The sequence below is a fragment of the Mustela erminea genome, chromosome 1 (genome assembly GCF_009829155.1).
Source record: "Mustela erminea isolate mMusErm1 chromosome 1, mMusErm1.Pri, whole genome shotgun sequence".
NCBI classification, from domain to species: domain Eukaryota; kingdom Metazoa; phylum Chordata; class Mammalia; order Carnivora; family Mustelidae; genus Mustela; species Mustela erminea.
The window spans coordinates 167,411,982-167,433,484 of NC_045614.1; the positions used below are offsets into that span (position 1 = coordinate 167,411,982).

The 21,503-nt window shown below is 35.9% G+C and overlaps 1 protein-coding gene across 4 annotated transcripts in view; it reads right to left on the reverse strand.

Annotated features, from left to right (window-relative positions):
• Positions 1–2,251: 2,251 nt before the first annotated feature.
• The window catches only part of ALCAM (activated leukocyte cell adhesion molecule), a 207,452-nt gene continuing 188,200 nt past the window's right edge, over positions 2,252–21,503 (reverse strand). For all 4 annotated transcript variants that reach the window (XM_032350159.1, XM_032350142.1, XM_032350150.1 and 1 more), the window contains one exon: positions 2,252–2,367. In XM_032350159.1, the coding sequence (XP_032206050.1) occupies positions 2,280–2,367 (88 nt within the window). In that variant the 3' untranslated portion in view covers positions 2,252–2,279. The remainder of the gene's footprint in view (positions 2,368–21,503) is intronic.

Here is a 21,503-nt window from a genome sequence, read left to right on the forward strand (position 1 = left end):
TCACACATTGTTTTTTTTTTTTCTTTTGACAGAAAATAATTTATTAGCAGGTGTCTCTAAAGGTAAGTGCTACCCAAATTCTGTGTTATGTCTTGTTTAGAATAGGCGAAATTGTCAGTTTGGGAGTACCATTACTGCGTATCTGGGTCCATATGCATGTGTGACTTACTTCCAAGAGTCACCGGGTGGCGCATGCGCAGAATCAATTCATCTGCAGCTTATCAGGCTGACTCTGCCTCCCCCTCCCTTGTGATAATAAATCACAGCTTTCGAATAGAACAATGTGTGCGTCCCCAGTCTTCGCAAGCTGCCACCTTTGGGATTTAGGTGCTTGCGAGAAAATTTGGGGGCATTACCGATAGCAATCAGAATCAGAAATGTACCTGCTCAGATTACCCATATAAACAATTGAAATAAAAACATTACATTATACATCAGATTAACAGCAACTCCCAGAACAAAGCTTACAGTGTATAAAAATAGCTACGTAAAAAATTTACATAAAAGGCAAACCAAAAAGAAATCCTCAGTGCAGACATTTACAGAAAAAAAAAAATCAAACCAAACACAATATATGACCTATTATCATGGCTGCCAAAACTTGTTTTTGTTTGTAATTTCATTTCATTGTTTTACTTGAGATAATTCTCTAAAATCCTGTGACAGCTTGGTAGAATGAACTGCTTAATACTTGAACCATGAATTGCTGTCAATGTCTTTGTATATGTATTAAATACAATCCACGTTCATGCTTCAATTGGTCTATATAGTTTTTTTTCTCTGAAATGATGAAAAAAAACAAATTTAGTTAAGTTACCATAGTGATCATTTTTCACCATCAACAGATGCTTTGTACTAAAAGTGTTAGAAATTATGTTACAGGAGCCTTTCATAAACCCATCTGTAGTCTCAGGCATTGTTGTAGCCCTTCTACAGATAATTTTTTGGAGTTGCTGAGCGTCTTTATTTTTGTGAAAATTGCTGAATTCATATGAAGATTAGAGGGTTTTTCAGGAAAATATTTCATTCTGTAGGTTTTGTCTTTAAGCTTAATTTTTCTTTGAAAATTCACTCTATCTAATTTTGAAGAAAATAGAAGGCAAAATCTATGTTTAAAAAGGACGGAGGAATAAACTCTACAGAGGCAGGAAAAAAAAATCAGGCAGGGATGTTGCCTACTTGGCCTCCAATGGACAGCAGGATGAGGAGAAGGAACTAAATTCTTACTTCTTTCACCCAATCCATTTGAGGTCCTGGTTTCCAGATTTTAAAAATTTCTTATTGCAATTATTCTTTTCTTTTTTTTTTTCCTGTGTGCATCCTTCCAATTATAATTCTTTCCCATACTTCCTCCCTTGGGTGACCCACTCAAATCGTGACTTGTGCTTTACTTATAATGAACCAAAGTTTCACTGTGGTTGTTGGGGATTTTTACATCAAAGGAGCAAGCTACAGCAACAGTTATTCTCAAAGACACACAAAATCATTTGTTCAAATGGCTTCTCTTTTTGGTTGGCTCAAGAGAACATAAATAAAAATGAAAAGCTCAAAATCCAAGTGGCAATACCATGAAAGACTTCTTTCTCAGACTGTCTTTAAAAATAATACTCATATAGCTATTACATATAAATATATGCAATATATGTAGCATTAATATATACATTATACACATACATATATGTGCACATGTAGATACATATATGGCAACACACATATAATATACATACTATCTGCAGAAGTGTTTAAGGGTCTACACAAATTTGTTAGGCTTCTCAGGAAAATAGTCTGGGAAATGGCTGCATATATACACGGACACCTGTAAGTATTAAATCCCTAGATTAAAATTTTTATATTTAAAAGTTATTCTAATTGCTTTTTAAAATAAATTTGAAGTAACAGAATTAGCTCTCATCCAAGCAAAATATCAATTTATAAAATTAAGCTTCTTTGCGCTCAGCAAAATTTTTGGCCTTAGAATACAAAATGCTAATTGAATGTTACAATCTCAAGACTGACTTTAATTATTCAGAGGATAATGGTTATTTTTTAGAGGTTGGGGAGACCGTTGAGATTCCATTCTAATGAGAACACCTTTCTGACTTACCACAAAGTGTCCTCTGGAGGAACTCTCCTCCTGTTTTGAAAGCTGCAATTCTGTAGTTACTTAATGTCAAGGTTTTACCTTTTCTCTCGTGGGATATGTGACATTCGCCTGGGAATTACTTCTAGAAACCTCACACAGCCTACCCACCTGGACAACAATTAGAACAGTTTCTCTCTTAGGCTTCTGTTTTGTGATTGTTTTCTTCTAACTTTTTGTTTTCCTCCAGATTACCAAGGTCCTTGTTAACGTGTTTTGATGCAGTCCTGTAGGAAGATTAAATAAATATCATTATGTTGACACATATGAATTTAACCATGTTTTTCTTCTTAATTTTAGGGTTCACATAATGCATCTCTGAAAAGCAAACATTTTACATCTAATACAGGCAGACCACTACAGCGAACAATTCCATAGCAGTGAGCCTCGATTGGAACAGAACACATTCCAGTGCAATTACCTTGGTAGCGGAGTTGCATTAAATATATGGTAGGAGAAAAAGCAATTGATTATTCTGAACACAGATGATACATACTTGGTCGCATTGTGTTTTTGTCTGGGTTATTTTTCTCTCTACTTTCTGGGAAGTAATTATCATTTAATAATCAAAATGTTCCTTTTGGGTAAAAACATGCTGCAAAATTTTTCCGAGGGAGTTTTATTAGGGCGTTTCCCTTTTAACATTCCCTATTATGTATCCAGATTGAACTAATGTCCTCTATCTTGGTTTATCAATTGTTTCATCAAATAAAATTATTTATTTACTTATTTGACAGAGAAAGCAAGAGAGAAAAGTGCACGCACAAGCAGGGGGAGAGGGAGAAGCAGGCTCCTGACGTGGGACTCGATCCCCGGACCCTGAGTTCATGACCTGAGCCAAAGGCAGACGTTTCACCCACTGAGCCACCCAGGTGCCCCTGTTTTATCAAATAAATCAAATGCAAGATTAGAAAGGGATGCAAGTTTATGACAGAACTTTGGCAGCAGAAGCTAGAGCACCTCTAACATCGTGGTTCTCAAACTGCGTCCCTAGACCGGCAATATTAGCACCCCCTGGGGACAGGACGGAAGTGCAAACTGAGGCCCGCCACAGAACAGTGAAAACAAAAACTCTGGGGAGAGGACCAGCAGCCTGATTAACAAGACCTCCCGGTGGCTCTGGAGCAAGCCACGATTTGGAAACCAGTGCCCAAGTGGGTGCCACGGTTCAGCATGACTGGGCTCTATCTTTTAAAAGCTGAGATCAGCTATATCCCGTGGTTTGGGGACGACTCAGGAGAAATCCTGACTGTATTGCAAAAGGATGCCATTGGAGTTCCTGGGTGGAACTCTCGGTTAAGTGTCTGACTCTTGGTTTTGGCTCAGGGTCTTAGGAGTTGTGAGATTGAGACCCGGCACTGGGCTCCACACTCTGCGCTGTCTACTTCAGATTCTCTCTCCCTCTTTCTCGGTCTCTAAAATAAATAAGTAACTCTTAAAAAAAAAAAAAAAAAAAAAGTGTACCATTTCCTTCCTTCCTTCCCTCCCTTCCTCCCTGTTATAAGCATGTCAGTGGAACTGCCCGGATATGGTACTTCAAGTTAATTATTACTGCCATATAATCCCCAGTAATATTACTATCTTAAAATATATATATATATATACACACACACATATATTTATCTCCAGATGTGTTGAGGAAGCTGAGGAGAAAACTCCATTTTTCCCTTAAAAGTATTTTTACTATTTAAAAATTTTTTTTTACTAATTTCCCCCTAAACGTATTTCTATTATTGAAATAGAATTCCTTAACTCATTTGCTAAGAATCACAGTTTTACTAGAAAGAGATAAGTAATGGTATATGATATATGTACAAGTGAGATAAAGACATATGGCTTATTTAAATTGGGACACTCATTATATTTAGCACAAGTTTAATTTGTGATTTAAAAATTCTTAGTTTAGCTTAAACTGCAGCCTTCTAAGTCCATTCATAAGGCAGGAGAGCAAGTCCAAACTCTGCCAACATGACTAAGTGCTAAAATATGTAACAGAATTTTACAACAGACATTTAAAAATGTAAATAAGACATGCTGTAAGTTTCATTTTATGTCTTGACTTATATCATATTATCACATAAATATTTTCCATCTTGCAGTAAAATGGTACACCACGGTGAATGACAACTTCCTTCCTTATCATAAGTATCTTCCAGGCAAAAGCAAGAATGAAGTAGATGGCATCGTTCTGTCTCCCATATATTTTATATGAAAATATATAGTACATAATAAAATATATAGAAAATAATTTCCTATGTAAAGTATAAGATACATATGCTGTCTACATTATATGTATCATATTATGTGTTTCACAGATCATTTGAGGTTTAGTCTCTTTGGCTAACAAATTACTTAATGATAACATAAAGTTTTAGTAACTTCAACCATAAAATGGAGGGATGGTGAATTAGGATGTTCTCTAAGGACTCTTTACAGAGCTTTGACTTTCTATGAATCTATGAATCATTTTCTTTTTAAAATAAATCTGTGAATCCTTTGGAGGTGCCTGGGTGGCTCGGTCAGTTAAAGTGGTTGCCTTTGGCTCAGATCCCGAGCCCAGGGTCCTGGGATAGACCCCAACATTGGGCTCTCTGCTCAGCAGGGTGTCTGCTTCTCCTTCTCCCTCTGCCTGCAGCTTCCCTTGCTTGTCTATCAAAAAAATAAATAAATAAAAATCATTAGAATAAAATAAAATAAAATGAATCTTTTAAAATATGGTTTCGTTGGGGGTGCCTGCGTGGTGCAGTTGGTTAAGTGTCCTACCCTTGGTTTAGGCTCAGGTTGTGCTCTCAGAATTAAGATACTGAACCCTGTGTTGGGCTCCATGCTCAGCGTGGAGCCTGCTTCAGATTCTCTCTTTCCCTCTCCCTCTGCCCTTCCCCATCGTACTCATGAGTACACACACTCTCTCTCTCTGTCAAGTAAATAAATCTTTAAATAAAATAAAAAGTCTGATCGAAGACTAACATCCATACAAGATAATGTATCTATCATAAGCATACAATTCAATGAATTTTCAAAAACTGGATGCTTGAATGTCACCAGTACCCAGCTCAAGAAACAGAAGAGTTGCAGATGCAGAAGTACCCCATTATGCTCCTTTCCAGTCACGACCACCTCTCCAATGGTTACCACAATCCTGAAGTCTCACAAGAAAGCTTTACCTGTCCTTTTAATTTGTATATAAATGGAGTCATACCACATGTATTCATTCCTGTCCACTTGTCATTTAACTCAAACTAATGTTTGTGACCTTCACAGATAATGTTGATTGTAGCTATAGGTTGTTTATTCTCATTGCTACAGAGCTTATGATTGGGTAAACACATGATGATTTATTTCCTTATTTTACTCGTGATGGGCATTCTTGTTCTTTGCAGTGTATTACTTATACATAAGTTAGATCTCCCTTATGTGCCCCATGTTTCTTGTCTCTCATGTGTCTTACTTATTCTTTTTTCCTTTCTGCCCTTCAGTCTAAGTGTTTTCTATTGATCTGTATTACAGCTTACTTCTTTTGAGTTCTGCTATGGCCAGTTTGCTTTTACTTTTTCGTATTTTAAAAGATTTTATTTACTTATTTGTCAGAGAGAGAGAGCACAAGCAAGGAGAGTGGCAGACAGAGGGAGAGGCAGACTCCCAACTGAACATGGACGCCAACGCCGGGTTCAATCCCAGGACCCTGAGATCTGACCTGAGTCAAAACCAAGAGTCGGCCACTTAACCAACTGCACACCCCACCAATCTGCTTTTAAATTCACCCACCAGAGGCCTATTTTCTAATACTATATTTTTCTGGTCTAAATGTCAATTTGATCTTAAGTTATTTAGAAACATAATTTAATTCTCTTTTCATTCATCTCCTTTGTCTTTTCTTCCACATTCAATATATTATCTATAGTTACTTTAATGTCCTTGTCTATTTATTAACTACAAAGTCCAAATCATGCATGGGTCTGCTTGTCTACTTTTTCTCTTGATTATTGATTGTATTTTCTTGACTATTTTCACAGTTAGTCCTTTTCATCTCCCAGGACACCATCTATATAAATGAACTAGAGCAATGCCACAAAATGTCATTTTCCATCAGGTAAGGTTTCTCTTTTCCTTTGTTAAGCAGATAGGGTGGGGACCAATCCAGTTCAGGATAGGCTTGAACTAGGTTAAGGCTCAGTTGTAGTTTTAGTAAGAGTCTACCTTTGGTTCACCCCTGTTCCTAAGGCTTGGCCCTCTTAGGCTTCTGATTAAGATACTGGTATGTCTCCCCTTCTTCAATCCTTAAACATAGGAAGATCCAGCTCTTCCCTTTGGAGAGTCTCCACCCAGATCTCAAGCCATCTGTCCCACGACAGTTCAAGATGTAGCCAAACTCTTTCATCTCCTTGACTTGAGAATAAACTCCTTGAGAATAAACACTATGCTTTATTTCTATTTTACCAACAGCATATAATATACTGACTGAATATGGCAGGCAACCAAAGGACATTTTTTTTTATTGAATTGAATTAACTGACCTCATTACATCTCATATGCATTTCCTTATGATACTAGTGTTCACCAATATAAAGTCCATACATACCCAGCTGCTTTTTTACAGAAGGTAAAATAGAGAATACTATGTTGAAATGACAGTACTTGAGTGATTCCTTAGTCCAGTCATTTCCAATAAAACTGAATAATTATATACAGAATCACATACCTTGATTATTTTAATAGCTTCTAACTACGTATTCTAATAAATACTTATATATTCTAATAAATATCCAGAAATACGTGTTTTTATAAGTCAGTAAGCTATCGTGATAATCAAGGAAAGCCACATGAGTCTCAAAGCATCTTCTCTCTTTTCCTTTTATTCTCCTTGCCTTCTCTCACCTCTCTGATTTTTCCTCCGTCTCTAGACTTTTCCTTTCACTATCTCTCTTTTTTAAAAGATTTTATTTATTTATTTGACTGAGAGAGACACAGCGAGAGAGGGAATACAAGCAGGGGGGTGGGAGAGAGGGAGGCAGGCTTCTCTCTGAGCAGGGAGCCCAATGAGGGGCTCGATCCCAGGACCCTAGGATCATGACCTGAGCCGAGGCAGATGCTTAACAACTGAGCCACCCGGGCGCCCCAACTATCTTTCTCTCTTGCTCTTTATTCTTTCAAACGCATTTCATTAACCACTGTTCTTTGCCTTAACGTGAAAATTCCAACTTGTTTGGAGCCACTAGTTAGAATGACATAAAAAGGTCAATATTCTATATGCATATTCTAAAAAGGAAATTTTTTTAGGTTTTTAAATTTAAAAATTTAGCAATGTAACAAATCAATTTTGTAATTTTGATTTTTTTCAACTTTCTTTGTACCATATGACAAGAAAAAAGTTATGTTAAGGTTGAGGACATAATGATTTCACAGCTTTGAAATAAAGTATGGACTAGTAGATGCTCTGGTACCATTAATCAAAAAAACACTTGTTAATCCTTACATTTATAACAATTATAAACTCTCAGAAAAATAAAGAATAAACTATTCGACTGCACTTGAGGGTGGCAAAAAGAAAGTAGAAAGTGAAGGAAATTTGATCCTTATACTGAGTGAGCTCTACTTTTAATTTTTCTTCAAAAGTCACTTCCCAGCTGGTGAGACATTGGCTAACTATAATAAACACTAAAAATAAAGAGGAAAAATCTCAGAAAGAAGAGAGCCCCAAAGTGGTGAGAATCCCAAACATGAATTTAAACCACAATAAACACCTTGGATGATCCCTAAACCATGTGTGTGGAGGGGAAAAATTTCACTTAGCCAAGCAGAAAGCAACAGCTGGAAAGCTTAAAGATGTGACATAGACTTTACTACTATCTACACAAAGAAACATAGTTTGGAGTTCAATAGCACCAAACGAAAGTCTTTAATCTTTCTCAGAAAAGCCAACCAAAGACCATGTGCAGAGTATAGTATTCAACCAAGACAGTCATGCCATATAAAATGTAGGTGTCACCTTCACAAAATTAAGGAAATCAGCCAGAAGTTTAATTGTCTGCTAGGAAAAACAATCCATATCCTTTAGAAGAATACAATGGAACACAGAATCTCTACAACATATCACCCCAAAAAGATGAATATATAATTCTTAAAGAAGTTATCATACATATAAGAATAGAAAAGTGTAACACAAAGTCCAGAGCATGTCTTTGGATGACAAAGATTTCGGAAACAGCAGGAAAGAACTTCCAATCAGTTACTGTATTACGTATTTAATGACAGAAAGACAAATGTGGTGACAATGAGAGAACAGACAGAAATCTCAGTGCAAAAAGGTAAACAAAAATAATTCTACCACTTAAAACTATAATGAATAATTCACTGAATTGTCTTATCAGATTGGCGGTAGCAGAAGAAAGTCTCAGTGACTTGAGGACAAAAAACCCCCATAAACTGTGCGTTAAGCTGACAGGGATAAAAAGATCTTCAGCGACCTGTAGGGCAATACTGAACACTCTAATGTATGCATAATTGGAATCCCAGTAGAAGAAGCTAAAGACAATGCGGCAGAAAACCTATTTGACGAAACAATGAAAAATATTCCCAGATTTACTGATGTCCATTAACTTAGAGATCCAAAATGCTCATCAATCCCCAAGGAGGAATGATACAGAGAAAAACACACCTAAGTATACCATAATCAAACTAACCAAAAGCAAATATAAAGAGAAGGACTTAGAAGTATTAACAGAAAATCTGCACAGAGGAACAATGAAACGATTTACTGCTGACTGTTTAATCAAGGAAAAAAAAATGCATAGCAGAGATAACAAATCACCTTTAAAATGCTGAAAGAAAAATGTCTCAACCCAGAATTTTTTTTATTAAGTTCAATTAGCCAACATATAGTACATCACTAGTTTTTGTTGTACTGTTCCATGATTCATTAGTTGTAGAAGGAGCCAAGATATAACTTCAACAGATCAATGGGTAAAGATGATGTCTTTCAGGGGTGCCTGGGTGTCTTGATCAGTTAACCATCTGCCTTCAACAGGTCATGATCCCAGGGTCCTGGGACCAAGTCCCACATCGGGCTCCCTGTTTAGTGGGGAGTCTGCTTCTCTCTCTGTCTTTGCTCCTCCCCTCTGCTCCTCCTTTCTCTCTGGCACTTTCTCTCAAATAAACAAATAAAATCTTAAAGAAAAAAATTATGTGTTTCACATATACAATGGAATATTACTCAGCCATCAGAAAGGACGAATACCTACCATTTGCATCAATGTGGATGGAACTGGAGGGTATTATGCTAAGTGAACTAAGTCAAGCAGAGAAAAACTGAATGGGAACACAGAATTTTATATTCAGTAAAAAACCCTTATGAGTTAAGACAATAAAGACATATTAGGGGCGCCTGGGTGGCTCAGTGCGTTAAAGCCTCTGCCTTCAGCTCGGGTCATGAACCCAGGTTCCTGGGATGGAGCCCCGCATCGGGCTTTCAGCTCAGCGGGGAGCCTGCTTCCTCCTCTCTCTCTCTCTCTCTATGCCTGCCTCTCTGCCTACTTGTGATCTCTGTCTGTCAAGTAAATAAATTAAAAAAAAAAGATATTAAATTGGATGAAGGAAAACTGGGAGAAATCATCACTAGCAGACGTATGGTAAAAGAAGTATTAAAAAGGAACTTCTTCAGTTGAAGGGAAATGACACTATGTGGAAACTAAGATGTACAAGAATGAATACAGATTATTTACATATGTGATAAAATTTAAGTACCATTTAACAATTTTTTATAAAGACAACCAATCATTTAATGTGAAATATACAGCATTGCAAAAGACCCTTGAAACATTGTAATTTCAGGGACACCTGGGTGGCTCAGTCCATTAAGCATCTGCCTTTGGCTCAGGTCATGATCCGAAGGTCTGGGAAAGAGTCCCACATTGGGCTCCTTGCTCAGCAGGAAGTCAGCTTCTCCTTCTGCCTGCCACTCCCCTGCTTGTGCTCTCCCTCTCTCTCTGACAAATAAATAAAATCTTAAAAAAAAATTGCAATCATTTAATTTCTTCCATCCTTTTTGTTACTGCTGTCATATCCATTATGCCTGCATATATTACAAACCTCAGACTATAATTATGTGAAAGAGGTTAAATACATTTATAATGTTTCAAGGATTCTTGATTATTACATGAGTAGACTGTTGTAAATTAAGAACTTTTATTATTTTTTTAAGATTTTTATTTATTTATTTGACAGAGAGATCACAAGTAGGCAGAGAGGCAGACAGAGAGAGGGGGAAGCAGGCTCCCCGCCGAGCAAAGAGCCCGATGTGGGGCTCGATCCCAGGACCCCGGGATCATGACCTGAGCTGAAGGCAGAGCCTTTAACCCACTGAGCCACCCAGGCGCCCAAGAGCTTTTATTATAATTCCTACAGCAACCACAATAAAAGAATATGAAGAGGTATAGTTACAAAACCATTAGAGAAATTAAAATGTAATATTAAAACTTATATAAATAACTCAAAGCAGGAAAAGAGGAAAAGAGAACAACTAGAAACAAATAGTGAGATGGTGGTCTTAAATGTAATTATGTCAATACTTAAGTCAAGTGTAGCTTGGCTAATCCTCCAATTAAAAGGGATTGTCAGACTGTACTAAGCAAGCAGAGTAACTAAATGCTACATTCCAGGGGTTAAATTTTTTTCTAGAAGGTACAGATAGTAAATATTTTTGGACTGGTAGGCCATATGGTTTGTGTTCCAACTCTTAAACACTGGCCTTATAGTGTGAAACACCACAAACAGTATGTAGAGAAATGAGCACGGTTGTGCTACCACTAAAACTTTATTTACAGAGTAAGGCAGCAACTCGAGAGCCATAGTTTCATTAATCGTATTGTATACGAGATATACTTTAAGTATACAGAGATAGAAAAACTAAAATAAAAGGATAGAAAAAGATATACATGTAAACAGTAAGCATATGAACGCAATATAGCTATATTAACATCAGGCAATGTAAAATTCAACACAAGGAACATTATAGAAATAATGAAATTTCATAGTTATAACAGGTGCAATACATAAGGCAGTCATAACAATTGGAAGCGTATGTCATTAGTGAAAACATGAAACAAAAACTGACCGACTTAAAAGGAGAAATAAATAGGCAAATACACAATCTTATTTAGAGAATGTAATACCCCCGTTTCAGAAGCTGATAGTGGACCAAAATCCCATATACACAATCATGACAAAGTAACTAGTACTGAGCTAGCACTAGTACCACAAGTGTACTAGCGAAGTGATTTCATATATTTTGGAGAAAAAAAAATCTGTTAGGATAAGAAGATATAAACAAACTATTATCTACTTTAATCTGACATAGAGCTATAGAACATTGTACCCATCAACCACCTAGTATTTTTTTTCAAGTGCCCAGCTAGCATTCACCAGGTAATACCACATGGTTGCATGGTAGGCCAAAAAACAATAGGTATCAATGCATTTCAAAAGACTTAACAAAACAGAAGTCAGAGAAATGTTTGGAATTTAAAACTGTTTGGAGTTACATGACTCCAAAGAAACCACAAAGGAAATCCAAAAACATTTTTAGCTGAATGAATATGAAAATACAACACACTGAAATTCATGGAATGCAACTAACACAATGCTGAGAATAAAATTCATAATTTAAATGCTTTTGTTATGAAAGTAGGGCTAATATCAGTTATCTAAATTTTTAATTGACTTCATGAAATTAGAAAAAGAAAAAGTTGAGAACTCCAACTGGAAGAGAATAGTAATCCTAAGAGCAAAAAAGAATGAAAATTGAATTATAAGCAATAGAAATAAAAACAAAATAAATAAGAAAGTCATTTAAAATTTTAAGAAAATGATTAATTCTTCAAAAAGACTGAGCATAATGGAACAAAATACAAATTAACAATATTAGAAAACAAAGTGTTATCATTACAGACTTGGAATTCTGGGTATTTTTTCTTTTTGCAAAAATGTCAACAACTTGAAATGAAATGGACATTTAATATCCAACAATCAATCAACATAATTTATCAGAATAAAAAATAAAAGAAAACAGTATGATTTTTTGTACAAATAATGGTGATGTCATATAGATGTAGAAAGAGCATTTGAGAAAATTCAACAGTAATTTGTGATAAAAACTCTTAGTAATCTAGGAATATTTAAAAATTTCTTTAACCTGTAAAAGGACATTGTGTAGTAAGGAATTTGGCCTTGCCCCAAAAGCGGTCTGGGCTTTGTCCTCAGTTCCTGCGGAGATCATCTCTAAATAGAATACTATGAATGCAAGGAGTGGCTTTCTTTTCCTGGTGGGTCTCTTCAATCACAATTGAGAGCTTACGCTGAGAAGATGTCTTAGGATAGGTCCATCAACACCCAATGGCCCAAGGCTGCCCACACCCGAAAGAGCAATGATATGGTTTAGAGCTTTAGGTCATGTGATATCAGCCTAATTTCTAAGGAAGGGTGAGGCTGGAAATTGAGTTTAACCATATGGACAAGTAGTTAATCGGTAATGCCCTATAAACAAGCCCCAGTAGAAACTGCACAGCAAATCTCAAGTGAGTTTCTCAGACTAGCACTACTCCATGCTTTTGCCACACACCAATGCCAGCAGAGTAACAGGTCCCTGAAGACAAAGGAAACTCTGTATGGGGAATTCTCCCACACTCTGCCCTATACTTCTCTTCCTTGGCCAATATCCAATACTTGTAATGAACATAAATGAGAGTATGTTAGGTTCCAGGAAACTCTGTGTTTCTAGCAACTGATCAAACCTGAGCATGGTTTTGGGAAACCCTCAATCTCAATTGGTTATCAGAAGCGAAGGTGTTCTTAAATGAACTCTAACTCTGTATCTGGACCCCTAACTCCTTCCATTTAGGGTCAGAAGTCTTGGGCAGCCATGACAGTTGGAATGATTGTACCTAAAGTCTCACACTCTGGCTAACTTTGGATAGGCACATATGAAAAACACAGAGCCACTATCATACATAATAGCAAATATTAAGCAGTTCCCTTCTAAGATTAGAAATGTAAGGATTTCAACAGTTCTGTTCAACATTGTATTGGAGGTCTCTCTATGAGTGCAGTAAAGTAAGAAAACAAAATATAAAAAGCATACAGAAGGGAAATGAAGAAGTAAAATTATCTCTATTTTCAGATGAAATGATTATTTATATAGAAATCTATATAACAACCTATAGAATTAATAAGTGAATTTAGGATGATGGTTGTACAGATTTCAACAACAAAGTCATGTTTTTTTATACTACTATAAAAATATATATATATATAATCATGTTTTTATATACTACTATAAAAATGGAAAATAAAAACTGAAAAGTAACTGCATTTATAATTGCTGCAAAGGACATAAAGCATAAGAATAAATTTTAAGACAAGTCAATATCTACATTAAAAGTTATAAAATATTGCTAAGAAAAAATGGAGAGTAAAGGAAGAGATATATGATGTTCATATATCAGAAGGCTAAATAAGAGGTCAAATTTAAGATTCAGATCTACTCAAACTGATCTGTAAATTCAAAGCAACCATAATCCCACAGAGCTCTTAATTTTTTGATAGAAATTAGCAAGTTGCTAAAATTTATATGAAAATGCAAAGAAATAAAATTGCTAACACAAGCAGAACACCAAAGTTGAAAGACTTACATTACATTATTAATAATAGTAATACTACTATTATTATTACCATTACTACTACTACTACTGCTACTACAAATGTTCCAAGGCCAAAAGAAAGTCCTTTTAACATATGGTGCTAGAATCAGTTAACAACTATATGTATAGCAAAAGCAAAAATCATCCATATAAACCACCTTTATCTTAGATGTATCATATCCTCCAATGTGTAAAGTTTCTAGAAAAAGACAGGAAAATATCTTTGCCATTTAGGGATAAGCAAAGATTTTGAAGAGTGATCACAGACAGCACCAAACATAACAGGAGAAAGTTCCTAAATTTTTCATTAAAATTAAAAACTTCTGCTCATTAAAAAGACAGCATTAAGAAAAGAAAAAGAAGCCATGCCACAAACTAGGGCAAAACAGTCAGAATACATCTATAACAAAGGGCTTTTATACTGAATATGTAAAAAACTCTTACATCATTCACAAGAAAACAAATACCAGTAAAATCGTAAGTAAAAGACCTAAATAGTCATTGCACAAAAAATGATGACCAATAAGTACACAGAGATTAAAATCATTAGCTCTCAGAGAAATGCAAGTTAAAACCAAAATTAGATATAATTTCACACCTCTTCGAATAGCTAAATTAAACAGAATGACAAAATGTAGGCAAGGATGTAGAAGAACGGAAACTCTCAAACACAGCTGGTAGGAATTAGGAACTCAACAACTACTTTGAAAAGCTGTCTGGCAATTTCTTATGAAAAATATCTTACCCTGTGACCTAGCAATTCCATTTCTAGATATTAACCCAAGAGAATGAAAACATATGCCCACAAGAATGCTTGTATAAGGATGTTTTTAGCCATATTATTCATAAGAGCCACAACTGGAAACTATCCAAATGTTCATGAACAAGAGAATGGATTAAAATAATGTGACATATTCTAACAGTGGAACACTACTCAGTAATTTCAAAAAATGAAACCATTAGTACATGTATCTCAGGAACATTATGTTAAATGAAAGAAGCGAGGCACAAAAGAGTACGTTCTGTATAATTCCATTTATATGAAGTTCAAGATTAGGCAAACGTAATCTCTGGTGGTAACAATCAGGATGGTGTTGCCTACGGGAATGTGGTCGGTGGGCTGAATAGAGAGAGTCCAAGAGAACATTCTGGGGAGAGGGGCTGCTCTAATTTGTAACTGCAGTAACGGTCACAAAGGTGTATTACATTTATCAAAACACATTTAATTGCACATTTAAGTAAGCATATTTTACCTTAATACAAGAATATTATACTGAGAAAAGCTAAAGAATATATGCCTTGTACCAGCAACTGAAAGAACCGGGCAAAATGTGAAAAACTGCATACCATTTGCATTTCGCTTTCTATTTACTTTCTAGGTGGGTTTATTGGTCTGGAGATGGAGAGTAGCTTCTACGGTTTCATCAGGTTGTATTAAACGGAAGAAGGAGGTATCAAGGGGAAGGGAGGACTAGAATTACCTCTAGGGCAGCTGTATTTAGGGTAAATCACAGTATCTTTCAACATATTTGTCCAGGTGAATCAGGCTAAAGATCACTGGTCACAGTTTGGAATTACAAAAAGAAGGGGTTGTTAGGATAACAGGAAGTATTTGTAGAGTATGTTTGTTAAGCGAGAGCTGAGTAACTGTTTTTATTTTAAAGTTTACCAAACCAAACCAAACCAAACAAAAAACCAGTCTAAGAAATGGTAAATGAAAAGCAAGTATCTCCCTTCTTTTCTTAATCCCCCTCTCCAAAATAATAACTGCTGGCACTCTCATAATGCCTTAATGTGCCAGGCAGTGTTCTAAGTGTGGCACAGATATGAAATTATTTCAGCCTTAGGATATCTCTGTATTCCAATGAGGCTAATAAGATTGCTTGTGACACAGAGCTAGTAAGGAGCAGAGCCAGGATTCAAACTTCAGGGGTCTTGCTCAGAATCCACGCACCAGGTTACACAAATATGCTAAGTATTAACCACTGTGAAATGTACTAAATTGAAACAGAGAAAGTGTGGCTGGTGGAGAAAGAGGTTATCACTGAGTAAATGTATATAAGACTTACATGAATTTATTACTATTTTTTCCATTTTTATTATAGAGACCCCACTCTCTCTAGCAGGGAAAAGCCTTTAAAATTTATTCTGATTATTTTGGCTTGGTTCGGAAATTGATAAAATGTTAACTTTATGAATGTATCTTTTTTAATTTTGGAAAATTTCAGAGCTTTGAAAGAGTTACAGAGGTTAGAAATCCATCTACTAATGGAAGGGAAGACAAATGTATTTAAATCATTCTCTTTAGCAAAATTATTTTTGGGTTCATTGATTTGAAGGACAAATTTAGGCATTTATAAAGAATGAGTGCTTGGGTCAAAATTTTTATGGTTGTCCTAAACTTTCTTCATTTTTTGGCTTTTTTGTAACTTTAAATAGGAGAGAAAATTATATCACAGAATCACAATAATGCTGGAAGAAGCCCTAGAGGTCTAATCTGTGAGTCATGGATTAAGTCTTGGTCTTAGGGTTAGTGGGCCTGGTTCATGTGTCAAGTCTAAGCCTCAAGTCCTTGGATAAATGCCTCCTCAGAAGCATGCTTGCTTATCTATGAATCGAGGATAACAGGATCTGCTAAACAGAGCTGCTGTGAGGGTCAATGTGATGGTGTCTAGGAAAGCCCCTTGTGGATTACATAAGTTAATCAAACTGAAGGGAGTCGTGTAGCTGCTGCCCACGGGCATAGAGCTGCTAAGTAGCAGAAAGGAGTTCAAACTTAGGTCTCAACTCTTTGTAATGTGTTATTTCCATAAGTACAGTGCCTATTAAGTGTTCAACTTGCTTTCAAATAACTTTTCAGAAGATTTCCCAACTTTTTGGTGGTATTTCCCTCAATATGATAGATTTGTTTCGAGATCTCCTTTGAAGAAGGTAGGCAGGCGACTAATAATGGTGGTGTCAGCAAAGCGTGCCTTCATTTTAATACTTCGAAGTTGCTAAGACACTAGATCTTAAATGTTCTCACAGCAAAATGAGAGGACAATCCTGTGACAGGAGGGAGGTGGTAGTTAATGCTCTGGTGGGAATCATATCGTGATACATAAATGTATCAAATCAATATGTTGTGCACCTTAACCAGTGCTGTATATCAACAATATCCCAATTAAAACATAATTTCGTGGGGGATGCAGGAGACTGGCCGAGTGAAGGAGGGTGAGAGTGGCAGGCACAAGCAATACATCACCATCTCGGGAGATTGTAACATTTGAAAAGACAATGTTATAATGGAATTGTACAGTTGAAAAACAAAAACAATACCCACTTGAAATAATTCCCACATGAAAGAGTTCATAACATCTTAGGTGTTCCAAAAGGAGGTTTATGTATAACAAATTTGAAAACTCTAGTTCTAGAGAGAGCAGGAGTGACCATTAACACTTCCTAGGTAGAGGGACATTTTCTGTGATTTCTTATTCACAGCATGCCTGGCAGATACCACAAAAGGGCACCAAGGCTACCAGTACTGAGACTGGGACTTGATAGTAGGGAATTGCCACTTTTAGCAAACTGGCCATTGATACCTATGCAGGTAATTAAGGTCATATCCAAGAGTACAGTTATTTTTCTTTCTTCCCTGGTCACAGCTCTCAGCCGAGGGAGCCTCCTCCTGAGCCAAGCTTACTAAAGAGTTAGAGGAGAGGAGGGGTCTAGTCCCTGCATCTCAGAAGAGGAGTCAGCATTTTCTGGGTTTGAAGAAGGAAAAAAAGAATAATGAGTTGGTCTTATTATTACTACTTTCCTTTTTATATCCTTAGAATTTCTAAGATACTCTATAGGAACTCTCCACTAAAATAAGGAACTCTAAAGTCCTCAGTAAGAATTTTTAAAAATGGCCTTTCATTTAGGCCAACAGTGAATATGGGGACCATCCATTACATAAAACAAGTGGGAATTAAAATAAACACAAAAATTCTGATTATGCACAAGAACAGGATGCCACCTACACGCATTCAGCCTCAGAGTCTAAAGTGTTTCCTTAACATGGGTAATGCTGGTATATAGCACATAGCCTGGCTCAGAGAATAGGGAAAGAAAAAGAAAGAAATGCATGTATACAGGCAGCTAGAAATTGAAAAAACTGAACACATTTTATTTTGAAGCAAGCCCTTTCCTCTGGAAACATTTCAGGTACTATCTAGCAGGAGAGGGGAGGGTCATGGATGGATGATTCTGCCTTTTGAGTGGCCAGTGACCTTGTGATTGACTGGATGAGGACTCTACCATTTCTACATTATCTTATTTCCCCTCTAGTTTACTCTGTTGTTTACAGTTTGATAGAATAATGGGGCATTTTCTTTTCTTCCTGCTTCTGACAGCCTGCTAAACTATGGGTAGGGAAAGAGAAAGAACCCAGAATTTGGATTAGCCCAATTTCTAATACAAGGGGAGAGGCCACATCAGTCCCGCACATTAGAGCACACCCTCCCATCCCCTACACTATATTAAACGTTGACCAGCAATCAAAGTCAGAGATGAAATTTTGATTCCAAAGAAGTCTTGAGGCAGCAAAATATATTTGAAATTATATGGGATATGGAATAATATACTGCACACATTATCTTGAACAGGTTAATTTCACAGAGACTTGGACACCGTGAAATAGGGTTAATTGCATTTAACTCATTAAACTGTTGAAGATTTGAGTTAAAAAAAATAAGAAAAAAGACTAATAGGTGCTTATGTAGTGATAAATGAGGAAGGTCAAGAAAAATGTGCTATAGATGGTCCTCAAGCACTATTTTCTCAAATTATTCAGTGGGGAGCTAATTTTCCCTCACAGGAACATATACTGAATTTCAGAGAGGTATTGACTGGAAATAGAATTCAATTAAAATCAAATTTCTTGCAAGATCTTCTTCTATGTATCAGGAGATACTAATGAGAAAAATTCCAGAAAGGCTTAATAGCGTTGTTAAGAAACAAATAATATTGTTTCCTGCAATTTCAGGCTTATAGTCAAGTCCTCTTTAGTCTTTTTTGCCAACTTAGGACCATTTCTGTTTTTTTCTGAGACAGTAGTGGAATAATACAGCATTACACAAGGCAGAACCGACAGGATATTTGTGAGTTTTAGAGTTACATAAAAATTTCATGAAAATAGTCATGAATTCCATAGTTGCAAAAGATAAATCTCTTGGTAAGTTTCTAAGATTCACACAATGTATATTTTGAGACAACAAATATCTGGTTAGCACTCACGTCCAGTTTAGTGGTAAGAAATATAGCGGTCAGGGGTCTCTTCAATGCAACCAACCTGGAAATTATGGTTTTAATAAATGCTTAAGCAGGTTCACAGTTACATCATGCTGCCTTTGTATTTTTCCTTTATCTTTGGCTCTTTGAATTTTCATCATTATTATTATTATTCCATTATTTATTTCATTATTTCATTATTATTGTTATTATTATATAGTTATTGTACTACAAGATATGCAAGAGAGGATTTGAAACTCAAATAGTAAGAGGTAACATCCTGTAGAGCTAAAAACAATGTTCTGAGGACAGGATGGAGAGAAATGGAGAAAATAACAAAAAGTAATAACTGAATCAGTCCTAGTTTTTTAATGTTCTTCCATCTGTTAACAACTAGACATGAAGCAGACTTAGTCAATTCATGCTTTATGTCTGGAACTGTGAATTAATACCCTAGGTATATGGTAAATGATCAGTCATCCACTTTCATTATCAAAAAATAGCCAATGTAAAGAAAAAAGCTTCCAGTGAGAATCTGTATGATTCAAAGCAACAGAGGAATCATAAGACCTTCTCTCCAATGAATACACCAGATCACAATGCCAAGCACAACTACTAACATTTCTTGCTGCAGTTCTCCATAACTGAAATAGATATAAAAATATGGAGTTCATACCAATGGAATGGGGAATGCGTGTTAGCTACATATCACTAGGTATGTTAACAAATGCACTCTTAAGTTCCACCTGGACATAAAAGATTGTTTCTCCCCTCTCCACTGACTTTTAAAAATGCCAATGCAAAGAACTTCCCCAAATGTTGTTTAAACCTCCCTGTTCTGTGAGTTGTTCACTGAGGCTTTTAAATAAGATTTTAACTCGTAATTTTTGTTCATAGTGTTTGTCATAATGGTGACTTACGAGATCGTTAATGGTATTATTTTGCAAGATGGTAAACATGGGAATATACATTTGGGGGAAAACTCTGGACTACATCTTTATTAATAAAACTCTCCTACCCATGTAAAATAGTGATGAATTAGCTAATGACAGTAATGAAAACCTCATACTGATTTGAAAAACTGAAGTAGAAGAATAGAAAAAAAGAAAGAATAGAAAAGAAAGAAAGTATACCACTATACCAGATCCCAAAAATGGCCTTAGCAATTCTTAACTCGAAAGTTCTTGTTATGAAAGTGCACTTACTCTGGACACAGGGATTAATAATAACTCATCTTGCAAAAATGCTGGCTTATTTCAGAGGGAAATAGCAAAGAATAATCTATGAGGAAAGCAGAACACTTGGCAAATCTTAAGTTTCACAAATTTCATAAAAACACTTTAATGTTTGGGATGAGAATTGCAATTTATTATTTTGGTTACAAATAATACTAACCCTGGCAAAATGGATGCGCCTTTCAATTAAATAACAGTTACTCAGATGACCTTTAAAGTCAGATAGTAAAATATGCACTTAATTTAATGAGGCACTTTAAAGGAACTCCATGATGTATCAACCCTTGGCCTAAAGGCACTATGAAGGCAAGTGTCCAGCATTCGTTTATCCATGATTTTAATTTTGGGGCACCATATGATAACAACCAACAAAGTAACAACAAAAAAATCCCCCACATATAATTTTTTCTTTTTTTTATTCATAGAAGGATAAATGGCATCTAATGAGATCCTGGCAATTAGAATATGGTGATTAGGAGCATTCGGGGTGTTCCAAAAATTTAGCATTTATTTGGTTGTAACGTAGAAAACTGCTGCTTATTTTTCAGCTCAATTCCAGGATACAGAGGAATTTCATTTTTATTCTTTTAAGAAATGAAATTACATTGGAATGCATCAGAAATCCTAAGTAAATAAAATGGAAATACCCCAGAGCCCAAGCTGTTAGATTTGTGAGTACCTTATAGTGGATTATAAAGAGAGAATAGGATTTTATTCTCTCTTTATAAGAAACTTATACACATAGAAGGAGAATTATTAAAATTCTATTAAATATTAACATATTAAAAGATATTGCCTCTGGGCAACTGCTTGCCATTTCCTTTCAATCACATGGTACAGGCAGTCTTCTAAATTTTCCACAGAAACCACGGACACAAGCCCACATGAAGTATTGGTAGGTAAAATGTTCACTGAGAAAAAGAACACATTTGTCACCAAGCGACAGGGTGATGGAGGAGTGAGGTGCTGAGATCAGAAGTGACAGCACCCCAGTGTAAGAGTGGATGGGTTCAACTACAATACACATCAGGAACAGGTTTCTACCTTACATGACTGAAACACGGAGAAAAAGGCACAGTGTGAGAAAATCAGACCTAGTGATTAAGCACACAGATGCTAAAACATCAGTATCTGAAATAAAATACAACTTCGACTCTTGTGAACCAAGTAACCTTAAGCAAGTCA